The 16,205-nt window shown below is 39.2% G+C and overlaps 1 protein-coding gene across 1 annotated transcript; it reads left to right on the top strand.

Moving 5' to 3' along the window:
* Nucleotides 1-353: 353 nt before the first annotated feature.
* On the top strand, nucleotides 354-1,340 carry LOC123932184 (olfactory receptor-like protein OLF4). Its single transcript, XM_045989939.1, has one exon. It carries the CDS (start codon nucleotides 372-374, stop codon nucleotides 1,338-1,340), a length of 969 nt encoding a protein of 322 aa, XP_045845895.1. The 5' UTR covers nucleotides 354-371.
* Nucleotides 1,341-16,205: the final 14,865 nt, after the last annotated feature.

The raw sequence follows: 16,205 nt of genomic DNA on the forward strand, positions 1-16,205 counted from the left end.
TAATCATTAAATATGCATCTACCCTATCACTGTCATTGAATTGTTGGGACTTTTCTTTTCAACACCCTCTACTTTATGACTAGAATTTCCAAAACATGGTCAAAATTGTATATATTTTTCAAATGCATGAAATATTTTCTTACTGAAACTGTAAAATACCTACCTTTTGGGGAACATCTGATGTTGTGATGAAAATTTCTAATCAGAGAGAACTTGGGATCCTCTTAAGGGGCCCAAATCCATTCACAAAATACAGTGATTACTTTATTGACTGGAAAATATAAATTTTTGCATTTCCACAATATGAGCAAGGACTATTTGTGTAAAAATAAGTTCTTTTACTGCCCTGTTCTCATAGTCACCTCCAACACATGGACCCAGGAAACAATACAGGAATTTCAGAGTTCCAGCTTCTGGGATTTTCAAAGAAACCAGAACTGCAATCCCTCATATTTGGGCTTTTCCTCTCCATGTATCTGATCACTGTGTTTGGAAACCTGCTCATCATCCTGGCTGTCACCTCTGACTCCCACCTCCACACCCCTATGTACTTCTTCCTCGCCAACCTGTCCTTTGTAGACATCTGTTTTACCTCCACCACTGTCCCCAAGATGCTGTGGAACATCCAGACTCAGAGAAAAGTCATAACCTATGCAGGCTGCATCACACAGATGTACTTTTTCATGCTCTTTACAGGATTAGACATGTTCCTTTTGACTGTGATGGCTTATGACAGATTTGTGGCCATCTGTCACCCCCTGCACTACACAGTCATCATGAACCCCTGGCTTTGTGGACTGCTGGTTCTGGTATGTTGGATCCTGAGTGTCTTTAATTCTTTACTACACACTTCCATGGTATTGCGGTTGTCCTTCTGCACAGATGTGGAAATCCCCCACTTTTTCTGTGAACTCAATCAGATGATCCAGCTTGCATGTTCTGACACCTTTCTCAATCATATGGTGATGTATTTTGCAGCCATGTTGCTGGCTATTGGTCCCTTCATTGGTATTCTTTACTCTTACTCTAAGATTGTTTCCTCCATATGTGGGATCTCATCAGCTCAGTGTAAGTATAAAGCATTTTCCACCTGCACATCTCACCTATCAGTTGTCTCCTTATTTTACTGTACGAGTCTAGGAGTGTACTTTAGCTCTACTGCTACCAAGAGCTCCCACTCAAATACAGTAGCTTCGGTTATGTACACAGTGGTCACACCCATGTTGAACCCATTCATCTACAGCCTGAGGAATAAAGACATAAAGGAGGCTCTGATGAGATTCTCTAGGATGAGAGCTCTAAAAGGGATAATTTTCCTGGCACTGAGAAAGTGCCCATGATTGGAGGGACCAAAGCATGATCTAAATGTTGAAATACATTGATCAGATTGTGGAAGTGGAACATGCCTCTTCTATTTTTATTTTGGGAATTTTTTTAAACCTTTTGGCATAATTTACATAACTCACTTTATTAAGCTTTGTGATACCTCTGATATCCAAGAGAATTTCCCTTTTTCATTATCCTGCTATTGCAATGTCATTCCTAATCTCAAATATGAAATATTTGGACATTTTCACTTATTCGAAGGACTCCCGGAATCTGTTAAGAATAATTTCTTCTCAGGGTGCCTGGGTGTCTCAGTGGGATAAAGCCTTTGCCTTCAGCTCAGGTCATGGTCCCAGGGGCCTGGGACTGAGCCCTGCATCAGGCTCTCTGCTCAGCAGGGAGCCTACTCCCCCCTCCTTCTCTGCCTGCCTCTCTGCCTTCTTGTGATCTGTCAAGTAAATAAATAAAATTAATAAAAAGAAAGAAAAATTTTTTTCTCAAATAAAATACATCACAGTAAATATAGTTTCTTTAGTTTGAATGGAAACTACTCAAATGGAAAATCTACCTTAGCCACCCCAGCTATTTAAGTAAATTTATAACAGAGGAAAATCTAAGACCACTGTGCTTCCCTTTAGTGAATATCATTCCTTTGTATATCACTATTTTTACTGTACTGCCTGAAAATGGATACTTAGATGTACTGGTGGTGAATGCTGTTCATGGCTATTTTTCTACACATTAGGATCCTGTTATTACACAGCCTATGTCCGTCATGCCTTCCATAGTCTCTAGCAAAATAATAATAATAATAATAATAATAATAATAATAATAATACACTCTCCAAGTGGAATATATACAGAAAGACAGATATGGATAAAATAGAACCATAATATATGGCCTTAGAATAAACCTTGGCTTTAAGTGTGATAAATCAAAATGTTAAAGCATACATTTGTTATAGTGACTTCATCTATTCGTTGAATTATGGAATATCAGAATCCATTTGTAAAGCATGTTCATTAAGATGAAAAACTGGTGGCATGTTTGGGATTTTATTAAATTATTTCCTGGATTATGGTTGAAATATTCCAGTGCTATATGCAAATATGATTCCTTCCATTTGTCTTAATGAAGGATCTCCCACTGTTCAAAATTTTGCCACAATCTCTAAAGGGTCAGTGAATAAATAGTATCATTATCATACATTATATATATAATCCTCATAACCACAGGATGACCCACCAGCAAGCTTGTATACCTGTCCATGATGTGACCCAGAGTCACAAGTTTTGTGCACACAGACATGCCCTTCCAACTTTTCCATGTTACCTTAAAGGGGCCTCAATGGGGTCATTTTTATTTTTTATTTATTTTTTAAAGATTTTTTTTTTTAATCTGAGAGAGATAGAGAGAGAGAGATGTGGAGCACATGCAGGGGGAGTGGTAGGCAGAGGGAGAGGGAGAAGCAGATTCCCTGCTGAGTGGGGAGCCTGATGCAGGACTGGATCCCAGAGTTCTGGGATCCTTACTTCAGCCAAAGGCAGCCACATAAGGTACTGAGCCACCCAGGCAACCTGCAGTCATTTTTATAATGCATGAGATAAACTTGAAGAACAGAGTTCTTGAAAGCTAATTTCAAGTATCAGAAAAAAATGCTTAGAATAAAAAGAATCAGATAATTACAAATGCTATGTGCTCTGCTTGATTAGATTATTATAACACTTAGCTATTGCTACATACAAAGCACCCTAAAATAAAATGGCTTAGTATAGGGATACCTGGATAACTCAGTTGGTTAAGATTCTGCCTTTGGTGGAGATTATGATCCAGGGGACCTGGGATTGAGCTCCCTCTCAGCAGGGAGTCTGTTTCTCCCTCTCCTTCTGTCCCTACCCCCAGTCACTATGCTTTCTCTCTGGGGTTCTCCCTCTCTTTCTCTCTCATGTAAATAAATAAAATAAAATAAATGGCTAATATAGTGTCTTTATTAGCGAAGGGGACTATAGGGTAGGCAGTTGTTCGGATCTGTGTAGGGCTCCTCATGTGTCTGAAGTCAGTTTTGACTCTCTACATTTTCTTTCTAAGGATTATCCAGGAGGCGTGTGGCTGTGGTGCTCTTTCATATTGAACCAATTTATGCCATTTTACTCCTTTCAAATATGTAGTTAATATTCTAGTTACAAAATAATAAGTTTATGAAATATGAATGGCCTTAATTTAATTCTACTATTTAAACATCCTGTCCATGTTGCACAGAAGTTGGGTATTCATCCTTTCTGATGGAGGCATAATACTCCATAATGGATATGGACAACATCTTTCTTATCCATTCGTCCACTGAAGGGCATCTTGGTTCTTTCCACAGTTTGGCAACCATGGCTATTGGTGGATAAACATTGGGGTACAGATGGCCCTTATTTTCACTCCATCTGTATCTTTGGGGTAAATACCCAGTAGTGCAATTGCAGGGTCATAGGGAAGCTCTATTTTAATTTCTTGAGGAATGTACATACTGTTCTCCAAAGTGGCTGCACCAACTGGTATTCCCACCAACAGTGTAAGAGGGTTCCCCTTTCTCGACATCCTCTCCAACACACGTTGTTTCCTGTCTTCTAATTTTGGCCATTCTAACTGGTGGAAGGTGGTATCACAGTGTGGTTTTAATTTGAATCTCCCTGATGGCTAGTGATGATGAACATTTTTTCATGTCTGATATCCATTTGTATGTCCTCATTGGAGAAGTGTCTGTTCATATATTCTGCCCATTTTTTGATATGATTATCAGTTTTGTGTGTGTTGAGTTTGAGGAGTTCTTTATAGATCCTGGATATCAATCTTTTGTCTGTACTGTCATTTGCAAATGTCTTCTCCCATTCCGTGGGTTGCCTCTTTGTTTCGTTTACTGTTTCCTTTGCTGTGCAGAAGCTTTTGATCTTGATGAAGTCCCAAAAGTTCATTTTCACCTTTGTTTCCTTTGCTTTTGGAGACATATCTTGAAAGAAGTTGCTATGGCTTATATGGAAGAGGTTACTTCCTATGTTCTCCTCTAGGATTCTGATGGATTCCTGTCTCACATTGAGTTCTTTTATCCATTTCGAGTTTATCTTTGTGTACAGTGTAAAAGAATGGTTGAGCTTCATTCTTCTACATATAGCTGTCCATTTTTCCCAGCACATTGATTGAAGAGACTGTCCTTTTTCCACTGTATATTTTGTCCTGCTTTGTAGAAGTTTATTTGACCATAGAGTTGAGGGTCCATATCTGGGCTCTCTACTCTGTTCCACTGGTCTATGTGTCTGTTTTTATGCTAGTATCATGATGTCTTAGTGATCACAGCTTTGTAGTAAAGCTTGAAATTAGGTAACGTGATGCCGCCAGTTTTATTTTTGTTTTTCAACATTTCCTTAGCAATTCTGTATATTTCGGGGTCTCTTCTGATTCATTCAAATTTTAGGATTATTTGTTCAAGCTCTTTGAAAAATACCGGTGGAATTTTGATCAGAATGGAATTAAAAATATAGATTGCTCTAGGCAGTATAGACATTTTAACAAAAGGTTAATTCTATTAACAAATAAACAAATAGAATAAACAAAAGAATAAACAAAAGGCTTATTCTTCCAGTCCAAGAGCATGGAATGGTCTTCCATCTTTTTGTGTCTTCTTCAGTTTCTTTCATGAGTGTTCTGTAGTTCCTCGAGTAAAAATCCTTTACCTCTTTGGTTAGGTTTATTCCCAGGTATCTTATTGTTCTTGGTGCTATAGTAAATGGACTCGATTCTCTGATTTCCCTTTCTATATTTTCATTGTTGGTGTATAAGAAATCCACTGATTTCTGTACATTGACTTTGTATCCTGCCATGTTACTGAACTGCTATATGAGTTCTAGTAGTTTGGGGGTGGAGTTCTTTGGGTTTTCCACATAAAGAATCATGTCGGAGGGAGGAGTCAAGATGGCGGAGAAGTAGCAGCCTGAGACTACATCAGGTAGCAGGAGATCAGCTCAGTAGCTTATCTAAACATTGCAAACACCTACAAATCCAACGGGAGAGCGAAGAGAAGAAGAACACCAACTCTAGAAACAGAATATCAACCACTTTCTGAAAGAACCTGTTTTTATCCCCTTCCCCCCCCACAATTAGGGGTCTCTTCTGATTTGGTTACAGCACATTTTTCTGGGGTCTTTGTCACCCTTTTAGTATTTTATTTCATATCCTCTTATCTGGACAAAGTGACAAGGCGGAAAAAATCACCACAAACAAAAGAACAAGAGACAGTTCCGAAGGCTGGGGACCTAATCAACACAGACATTGGTAATATATCAGATCAAGAGTTCAGAATGACAATTCTGAACATTCTAGCCGGGCTCGAAAAAGGCATGGAAGATATTAGAGAAACCCTCTCTGCAGATATTAAAGCCCTTTCTGGAGAAATTAAAGAACTAAAATCTAACCAAGTTGAAATCAATAAAGCTATTAATGAGGTGCAATCAAAAATGGAGGCTCTCACTGCTAGGATAAATGAGGCAGAAGAAAGAATTAGTGAAATAGAAGACCAAATGACAGAGAATAAAGAAGCCGAACAAAAGAGGGACAAACAGCTACTGGACCATGAGGGGAGAATTCGAGAGATAAGTGACACCATAAGACGAAACAACATTAGAATAATTGGGATTCCAGAAGAAGAAGAAACAGAGAGGGGAGCAGAAGGTCTATTGGAGAGAATCATTGGAGAGAATTTCCCTAATATGGCAAAGGGAACAAGCATCAAAATCCAGGAGATGCAGAGAACCCCCCTCAAAGTCAACTAGAATAGGTCCACACCCCGTCACCTAATAGTAAAATTGACAAGTCTTAGTGACAAAGAGAAAATCCTGAAAGCAGCCTGGGAAAATAAGTCTGTCACATACAATGGTAAAAATATTAGATTGGCAGCAGACTTATCCACAGAGACCTGGCAGGCCAGGAAGAGCTGGCATGATATATTCAGAGCACAAAACGAGAAAAACATGCAGCCAAGAATACTCTATCCAGCTAGGCTATCATTGAAAATAGAAGGAGAGATCAAAAGCTTCCAGGACAAACAAAAACTGAAAGAATTTGCAAACACCAAACCAGCTCTCCAGGAAATATTGAAAGGGGTCCTCTAAGTAAAGAGAGAGCCTAAAAGTAGTAGATCAGAAAGGTACAGAGACAATATACAGTAACAGTCACCTTACAGACTCATAATGGCACTAAATTCATATCTCTCAATAGTTACCCTGAATGTTAATGGGCTAAATGCCCCAATCAAAAGACACAGGGTATCAGAATGGATAAAAAAACAAAACCCATCAGTATGTTGCCTACAAGAAACTCATTTTAGACATGAAGACACCTCCAGATTTAAAGTGAGGGGGTGGAAAACAAGCAAGATGTATTCTTCACAAAAATGAATGCCTTTCCAAACTCTTCTTGGTATGCAAAAAAGGATCTTCATTAGGGTCACCCTTTTTGTGTGTGTTCAGTTAGCCATCATATAGTACATTATTAGTTTTTGAGGTAGTGTCCAATGATTCATTACTTTCATATAACACCCAGTGCTCATCACAACACACACCATTTAAGATTCACTTATTTATCTGATAGAGAGAGTGCAAGAAAAAGGGATGGGGCAGAAGGAGATTGAGAGACAATCTCAAGCAGACTCCTAGCTGAGCATGGAGCCCAAAGTTGGGGTTCACCCCTCGAGCTGGAAATCATGATCTAAGTTGAAACCAAGAATTGGAAGTCCAACTGACTGAGCCACCCAGATGCCCTTAGAGTCACTTTTTAACAATTATCCAAGATAAACAAATAATTGAATGATTATGAATTTTGTTGCATAGCAAGACATCCTGAAAACAAATGGCTTGCAATCATGTCTATACTATCAACTGGAATTGTATGGTGATAGATTATTCTAATCTCTGTTGATTTCCTCAAGAGTCTTGAACCAGTGTGTGTTGGCTGGGGGAGCTCTGCTGATTTCTTCAGGGCATCCTAATACACTTGGGGCTTGGCTAGCTTGTTTTGGCTGAAATAGAGTGGCCTTGGCTTAGACAACTTGGCTCTGCTCCACCTGTCCTCACTTCCTTTGGCAGACCACCTAGCTTAATTCACTTTTTCAAGATAGAGTTCCAAGAAAGAGCAGCAGAAATGCACCAAGGATCTAAGGTCCACTGTCATTCCTACCATACTCTGCTAGCCACAGCAAATCAAAAAATCCTAACCCAGCCCATATATTAGGTGGAGGAAAACTCTCCACCACCTGAGGGGATGTGTTGGCCACATTGCCAAAGACATGGCTATAGAGAAAGACGAGAATCTGGGGCCACCTCTGCAAACAGTCTACCCCTGGTGTGAATTTCAATCTGAAAGCTTTCATTTCCACTTTCCCTTTCAGCAGTGGAATGATCTCAGGGAAGACCCTGAGACTGAATTATGTGTATGTTGGGAAGTTATGGAAATTCTCCTTCACAGGGTCAGGCTTTCCCCCAAAAGTAAATATTTCCTTCCACACCTTGCCTAATGATCACCTTTCCTAGTCTAAGAAAAATTCAAAGAAATAAAAGCTTTTCATTCCAGATGCCTCAGAGAGCAGGGACCTTGTATGTAACTCTTTGATTAATGGATCTAAGAACTGTTGCATCACTGATGCTATTTCCATGGCATCCTCAGGTAGATACTGTTTTCCTATTGATTGACCTTCCCATTGACATATTCATAATGGTTTTCATCCTGGAACTGTGTTTTATTTATTTTTTATGGGGATTGTTCCACTGGAAGGGGTGACATTTGAAATGCAAATAGAAGACAAAGAAATAAGAATACTTTTTCCTCAATGACCCAGTTTTATTGAAAAACAATTGACATACAAAATTGTGAAAGTTTAAGTTATTAATTAATTTATTAAGTTATATAATTAATATATATATGGAAATGATCACTACAATATTATTATAGTGTTTGTATATAATAGAAATTAATAAACACATCCATCACTTCACAAAGCTATTATTTATTTTTTTGTTGTAGGAACATTTACTATGTACGTTGTTATCAACATTCAAGTATACAACGTAATAGAATTAACTGTATTGACCATGTTGTACGTAAGTTCCCTGAACTCATTCATCTTATAACTAACTGAATGTTTGTAGGCTTTCACCAGCATCTTCTCACTTCCCCAAACCCCAGCCCCAGGCAAACATCAACCTACTCTTTGTTTCTTTTCTTTTTTTTTTTTTAAGATCTTATTTATTTATAGAGAGAAAGTGAGCACAAACAGGGGAGTATCAGGCAGAGGAAGAAACAGGCTCTCTGCTGAGCAAGGAGTCTGATGGGAGACTCAATCCCAGGCCCCAGAATCATGACCTGAGCCAAAGGCAGACATAACCAACTGACCCACTCAGGCATCCCCTACTCTCTGTTTCTATGAGGTCAGATTTTTGAATTTTACGTATAAAAGAGATCACACAGTAATTGTCTTTCTCAGTCTGATTATTTCACTTAGTGTGATTCCCTTGGTCCCTCCATGTTTTAGCTAAGGAAAGGCTGTCTTCCATTTTTTTTTTATTATTTGTTGAATTCGCTTGTACTGATATGCCATCATTATTAATTCCTCTGTTGATGGATACTGGGCTATTCCCATGTATTGGCTACTGTGAATAAAGCCACAATGGATGCAGGGGCACAGATATCTGATTTATTCACAAATATGTAGGAATTAAATCACTCCCACCAATCAATAAATGTCATACACCCCATTAATAGAATGAAATATAGAAATCATATGATCTTCTCAATACATGCAGAAAAAAAATATTTTGACAAAATACATCCTTTCATGATTAAAAGAAAACAAACCAACAAACAAAACCTTCAACAAACTGGGTATAGGAGGAACATACCTCAACATAAAAGAATACCATATATGACAATCCCACAATAACATTATACTCAATGTTGAAAGGTTAGAAAACATTTTTCTTTGAGATCAGAAGCAAGACAAGGGTGTCTGTTCTCACCCTTTTGTTAAGTATAATAATTTTCAATGTCACTGATTTATTTTTAATTAGGGCAAGCAGCAAAACTTTGTCCTTAGATTTGTGAGTGTTTAATAAACCACCTCTTCTGTATACATCTATTAGATTGAATGTGTTGTTCAATTCTTTAATTGAAGCATTGTCTATTCTGCTATTAAGAGATATTTATTAAATTCTCCCTCTGTGGTTAAAGATTTCTCTGTTTTTCCTGGGACTTTTGCCAGATTGCTTTATATATCTATAAACTGTGTTATTAAATGTGTGCAAATTTATATTTATTATTTATATCTGATAAGCAGAAACTTTGGCTCTGAAAAATATACTCTTTCCCACTAAGATGGAACTGGAGGGGATTATGCAAAGTAAAATAAGTCAAGCAGAGAAAGACATTTATCATAGGGTTTCAATCATATGTGCAACATAAGCAATAGCACAGAGGACCATAGGGGAAGGGAGGGGAATCTGAAGGGGGAGAAATCAGAGAGGGAGATGAACCATGAGAACCTGGGAAACAGACTGAGGGTTTCAAAGGGGAGAGGGTGAGGGGAGGGCATTACAGGATGATGGGTACTAAGGGAGGGCATGTGTTATGATGGGCCCTGGATATTATACACAACTAATAAATCACTGATCACTACATCAAAAACTAACGATGTACTATACAGTGGCTAAGTAAATAAATAAACAAACAATAAGACACCATTACACGACAGTGAGAATGGCTAAAATCCAAAACACGGAAAACAACAAATGATGCCAAGGATGTAAGTCAATGGAAACTGATTCACTGCCGGTCGGAATGCAAAACACTATAGTCACATGAAGATGGTTTGACAGTTTCTTACAAGTTAAGAATAGTCTTACTGTATGATCCAACAATCATGCTTCTTTCTGGTATTTGCCCAAATTTATTGCAAATTTATGCTCCCACAAAAGTTATCCAGTTCTAAACAGGTGCTAAGTTGTTTGGACACAAGCAATTAACAAAGAAGTTGTTTTGCTTTTTGGGGCACCTGGGTGTCTCAGTCCTTAAGTGTTTGCCTTTGGATCACATCATGATCCCAGAGTCCTAAGATTGAGCCTCACATCAGGTTCCCTGCTCAGTGGAAAGCCTGCTTCTCCCTCTCCCATTCCCATTGCTTGTGTTCCCTCTCTCACTGTCTCTGTCCATATGTCAAATAAATAAATAAAAATCTTCTTAAAATTTTGTTTTGCTTTTCTTATGATTTAGGATGGTTATGAAAAAAATGACTGAGGCCCTGAAGTCACCATTAACTTCTGTCTGAACTCTTAACAAAAACTACAATATTTATCACAAGAAAGCAAGAATAGCTATATTATTAACAGACAAAATAAACATTAAAGCACTCTCACCACTCTTATTCAACAAAATCCTAGCTAGCAATCAGGTGAGATAAAGAAATAAAAACCATCAAAATTAGAAAAAAGAAAGAAGTAAAATTGTGTATTTATTTACACATAATAGGAACTAAATATATAAAATCCTGTAGACTCAACCATTTTATATTTTTGTTTTGTTCATTTTTTAAAAAAGAAAATTTATTTTTATTCCAGTCCAATTTTAAATTTTAAAATTTTTAAATATATTCAGTTAGTCACTGTATAGTTCATCATCAGTTTTTGATGTAGAGCATACTCACAATGCTGAGTCCAAGTCATGTGTAGATTATTAAATCACTGTATTATACTGCACTAGATTGTTCTCTGTGTTGCCTTTATGTTCTACACCAATAAAAGTTTATTAAATTGAAAATTGTACTTGTGGTACACGTTTTTGCTGAGATGCCCACAATTCAACACTTATCTCTATATCCATGCACTTGACAATGTGACTGTGAAGCTCCTTCCGTTGAGAGGTGACGTCTATTTCCCCAGCTTTGAATCTGGACTGAACTTAGTCAGGCTTTTTTTTGCCTTGACTAATAGTATATGGTGAAAATGACAATGTGCCTCAAGGGGTCGTTGTGTGTTTTTGCTGCTACCTTGTAACTCTGCCTCTGTCATGTACACAAGTCCAGACTACCTTGCTGTAAGAGGTAAAAACATGTAAAACAGAGCTCAGCAACTGTAACCATGGTCAACCTAGACCAGCCTTCCACCAGCAAGAGACCCCAAATGTGAGAACAGAGCTAGGATGAATGGAGCATTTCCATCTGAGCCACAGCTGACCACAGCCTCAAGAGGAGACCAGTGGAAACCAAAAAACTTCCCTATCATAGGCCCCCATGCTATTTTAAAAGAAACGTCATCTTATATCTTTCACATTTAGCATGGCTTATCAGGCAGCAATAGCTGACTGATTCAATGACCAATGTGAACAGAACTGAGAATATTAAGAATAATCTACTGCTCCTTAGTCTTCATATTTTTCTGATCTATGAAAGCACTATTCATAATGGCCTGGTTATTCACATTTATTTCAAATAACTGTACTAAAAATTGACCACCATTGAGATTCCCATTCAGGTAACTGGGGGAGTTTGGAAAGACCTCTATTTTTTTAGAGGAATAACTTGTGGGACCCTCAGTCACGAGTTTCCATTCTCAGGGCATTACTGGGCAGTAATTCCAGCTCTTGTCTGGAATTGATCTATGGTTCTTTAATCATAGGATGAAAGAGAGTTTAGAACAAAAAAATGGTAAAGAGGAGGGGAGACAAGATGGCAGGGAAGTGGGAGGTGGTGCTCTTTCAACCTGTAACCTAACATGAGCTGATTACCTACCAAAGAACTCCAATCACCGATGAAATCAGCCTGAGATCAGAATTATACACGTCTGGATCGCTATGTGGGCAGAAGACGCCAGTGGGCAGGTAAAGTGGAGTGGGAATGTTGGACTGATATCAGAAGATAAACAAAATGGGGAAGGAGCCAACAGAAGCGACCCATTGGAAAGTAATACATCAATACGAGAGTGCCCTGCAACTGGAACCAGCATTAACTTGGAGTCTGGTTGAAAGCACTCAAAAAGAGCAAAGGATCATGGGGGGAATTGTGGGAATCAGGGCTATTAGGGATTAGAGGACAGCCACCCCTGGCACTGAGCCAGAGAGAGTGCGGCAAAGAAACCAGGTCTTAATCACTGAGCCCAGAGTGCATCTGAGAGAGCTTGGTGTGAGCTCCCATGAGGGGGTGGGAGCCTAGCTAGCCAGCAGAAACACAGTCTTTTTGCACTCTCCATGCACGCGCTGTGCCATGCTATCTGAGCCTGGGTCATGCCCCAAACCTCCCCCTGAGAGGGCACATGCAGGCGCCACCCCAGCGCTCTCTGACCCGGAAAGTCTGGGCACATCCAGCCCGGGCCAATGGGAAAATCTAAGTGTGTGATCGCTGCTTGGAACCTCTCTGGTTGTCTGGAGCTGTCCAGAGAGCCACAGCTATTGGGGTTTTGGGTACAAGCAGAAGTTCCTGTGTCGCCAGGGACCCTGACTTGGAACAGGCTCTGCCAGCACCTGAGGGGGAACTTCTGTGCTCTGGAGCACCCAGAGGGGAAGAAACTGAGGCTTCTCTCTGAGAGGGAGGTCTGGCTGCAGTTTGCTTTCCTCTAAACCTCCAAAAACCATCAAAAGTTGTCAAGGCAAGAGAAAACAAATGAACAAACAAACATAAAAACCTCCAGAGAACAAAAGCCTGAAAAACCGGTTCCCTCAGAGCCCATGCATTGAGGGGAGCTGGAGAACTTATGTGGCAGGCCCATCCCCCAGAGAGTGAAGGCTCCTCTGGGGGGGGATGAGGGGAATAGGACAAGAGAACAACCACCACTACTTCATAGATACTTTTATTTTTAATTCGTTCCCACTATTCTGGCTCATTTTCCTTACTAGATAATTTTTTTTAAGATTTTATTTTTTTATTTGACAGACAGAGATCACAAGTAGGCAGAGAGGCAGGCACAGAGAGAGGGGGAAGCAGGCTTCCTGCCAAGCAGAGAGCCCAATGTGGAACTCGATCCCAGGACCCTGAGATCATGACCTGAGCCGAAGGCAGCGGCTTAACCCACTGAGCCACCCAGGCGCCCCTATAGATAATTTTTTAACCTATTTACCATCACAGTGAGATGTCCAGTACATCAAATTCCATAATAACCTATTATCAAGAACTTTTTGATACATATACCCGTGTTTTTCTTTTGCTTTTCTATTTTTTAATTTCTTTAATTTTATTCTAGTTTAGTTTAGTTTATTCTTTTTTATTAATTTTTTAACTTTTTTTTATTCGTTTATTTGTTTATTTACAGCATAACAGTGTTCATTATTTTGGCATCACACCCAGTGCTCTATGCAGTACGTGCCCTCCCTATTACCCACCACCTGGTTCCTCAACTGCCCACACCCCTGCCCCTTCAAAACCCTCTGGTTGTTTTTCAGAGTCCATAGTCTCTCATGGTTCATCTCCCCTTCCAGTTTCCCTCAACTCCCTCTCCTCTCCAACTCCCCATGTCCTCCGTGTTATTTGTTATGCTCCACAAATAAGTGAGACCATATGATACTTCACTCTCTCTGCTGGACTTATTTCGCTCAGCATAATTTCTTCCAGTCCCGTCCATGTTGCTAAAAAAGTTGGGTATTCGTCCTTTCTGATGGAGACATAATACTCCATTGTGTATATGGACCACATCTTCCTTATCCATTCATCCGTTGAAGGGCATCTTGGTTCTTTCCACAGTTTGGAGACCGTAGCCATTGCTGCAATAAACATTGGGGTACAGATGGCCCTTCTTTTCACTCCATCTGTATCTTCGGGGTAAATACCCAGCAGTGCAATTTCAGGGTCATAGGGAAGCTCTATTCTTAATTTCTTATTCTATTCTTAATTTCTTCAGGAGTCTCCACACTGTTCTCCAAAGTGGCTGCACTAACTTGCATTCCCAGTGTAACATAACAGTGTAAGAGGGTTCCCCTTTCTCCACATCCTCTCGAACACACGTTGTTTCATGTCTTGCTAATTTTGGCCATTCTAACTGGTGTCAGGTGTTATCTCAATGTGGTTTTAATTTGAATCTCCCTGACGGCTAGTGATGATGAACATTTTTTTCATGTGTCTGATAGCCATTTGTATATCTTCATTGGAGAAGTGTCTGTTCATATCTTCTGCCCATTTTTCGATATGATTATCTGTTTTGTGTGTGTTGAGTTTGAGAAGGGAAATAATCAAGATTAGAGCAGAGATCAATGAGGTAGAAACGAGAGATACAGTAGAACGTACCAATGAAACTAGAAGCTGGTTTTTTGAAAGAATCAATAAGATCGATAAACCATTGGCCACACTAATCCAAAAGAAAAGAGAGAAAGCCCAAATTCATAAAATTATGAATGAAAACGGAGAGATCACAACTAACACCAAGGAAATAGAAACAATCATCAGAAATTATTACCAACAGTTATATGCCAATAAGCTAAGCAACCTAGATGAAATGGATGCATTCCTGGAAAACTACAAACTCCCAAAACTGAACAAGGAAGAAATTGACAACCTGAATAGACTGATATCTAGTAATGAGATTGAAGCAGTGATCAAAAACCTCCCCAAAAACAAAAGCCCAGGACCTGACGGATTCCCTGGGGAATTCTACCAAACTTTCAAAGAAGAAATAACCCCAATTCCCCTGAAGCTGTTCCAAAAAAATTGAAGCAGAAGGACAACTTCCAGACTCTTTTTATGAAGTCAGAATTACCCTGATCCCCAAACCAGGCAAACACCCTACCAAAAAGGAGAATTTCAGACCAATATCACTGATGAATATGGATGCAAAGATTCTCAACAAGATCCTAGCAAACAGGATCCACCAGCACATTAAAAAGATTATCCATCATGACCAGGTGGGATACATCCCTGGGTTGCAAGGTTGGTTCAACATTCGCAAATCAATCAGTGTGATAGAACAAATCAATAAGAGAAGAGAGAAGAACCACATGGTCCTCTCAATTGATGCAGAAAAAGCATTTGACAAAATCCAGCATCCATTCCTGATGAAAACGCTTCAAAGGATAGGGATAGAAGGAACATTCCTGAACTTCATAAAATCTATCTATGAAAGACCCACAGCAAATATCATCCTCAATGGGAAAAAGCTTGCAGCCTTCCCGTTAAGATCAGGAACACGACAAGGATGCCCACTCTCACCACTCTTGTTCAACATAGTATTAGAAGTTCTAGCAATGGCAATCAGACAACAAAGAGGAATAAAAGGTAGCCACATTGGCAAGGAAGAAGTCAAACTCTCTCTCTTCACAGATGACATGATTCTTTATATGGAAAACCCCAAAGACTCCACCCCCAAAATGCTAGAAATCATATAGCAATTCAGTAACGTGGCAGGATACAAAGTCAATGTACAGAAATCAGTGGCTTTCTTATACACTAACAATGAAAATACAGAAAGGAAATTAGAGAATCGATTCCATTTACTATAGCACCAAGAACCATAAGATACCTGCGCATAAACCTAACCAAAGAGGTAAAGGTCCTGTACTCGAGGAACTACAGAACACTCATGAAAGAAATTGAAGAAGACACAAAAAGATGGAAGACTGTTCCATGCTCTTGGATTGGAAGAATAAACATTGTTAAAATGTCTATACTGCCTAGAGCAATCTATACTTTTAATGCCATTCCGATCAAAATTCCACCGATATTTTTCAGAGCTGGAGCAAATAATCCTAAAATTTGTATGGAATCAGAAGAGACCCCAAATTGCTAAGGAAATGTTGAAAAACAAAAACAAAACTGGCAGCATCACGTTACCCGATTTCGAGCTTTACTACAAAGCTGTGATCACCAAGACAGCGTGGT

Source organism: Meles meles, chromosome 20, assembly GCF_922984935.1.
Source record: "Meles meles chromosome 20, mMelMel3.1 paternal haplotype, whole genome shotgun sequence".
NCBI lineage: Eukaryota > Metazoa > Chordata > Mammalia > Carnivora > Mustelidae > Meles > Meles meles.

Coding starts and splice junctions, on each gene's coding strand:
- LOC123932184 (XM_045989939.1), top strand. CDS start 372: ATGGACCCAGGAAACAATACAGGAATTTCAGAGTTCCAGCTTCTGGGA.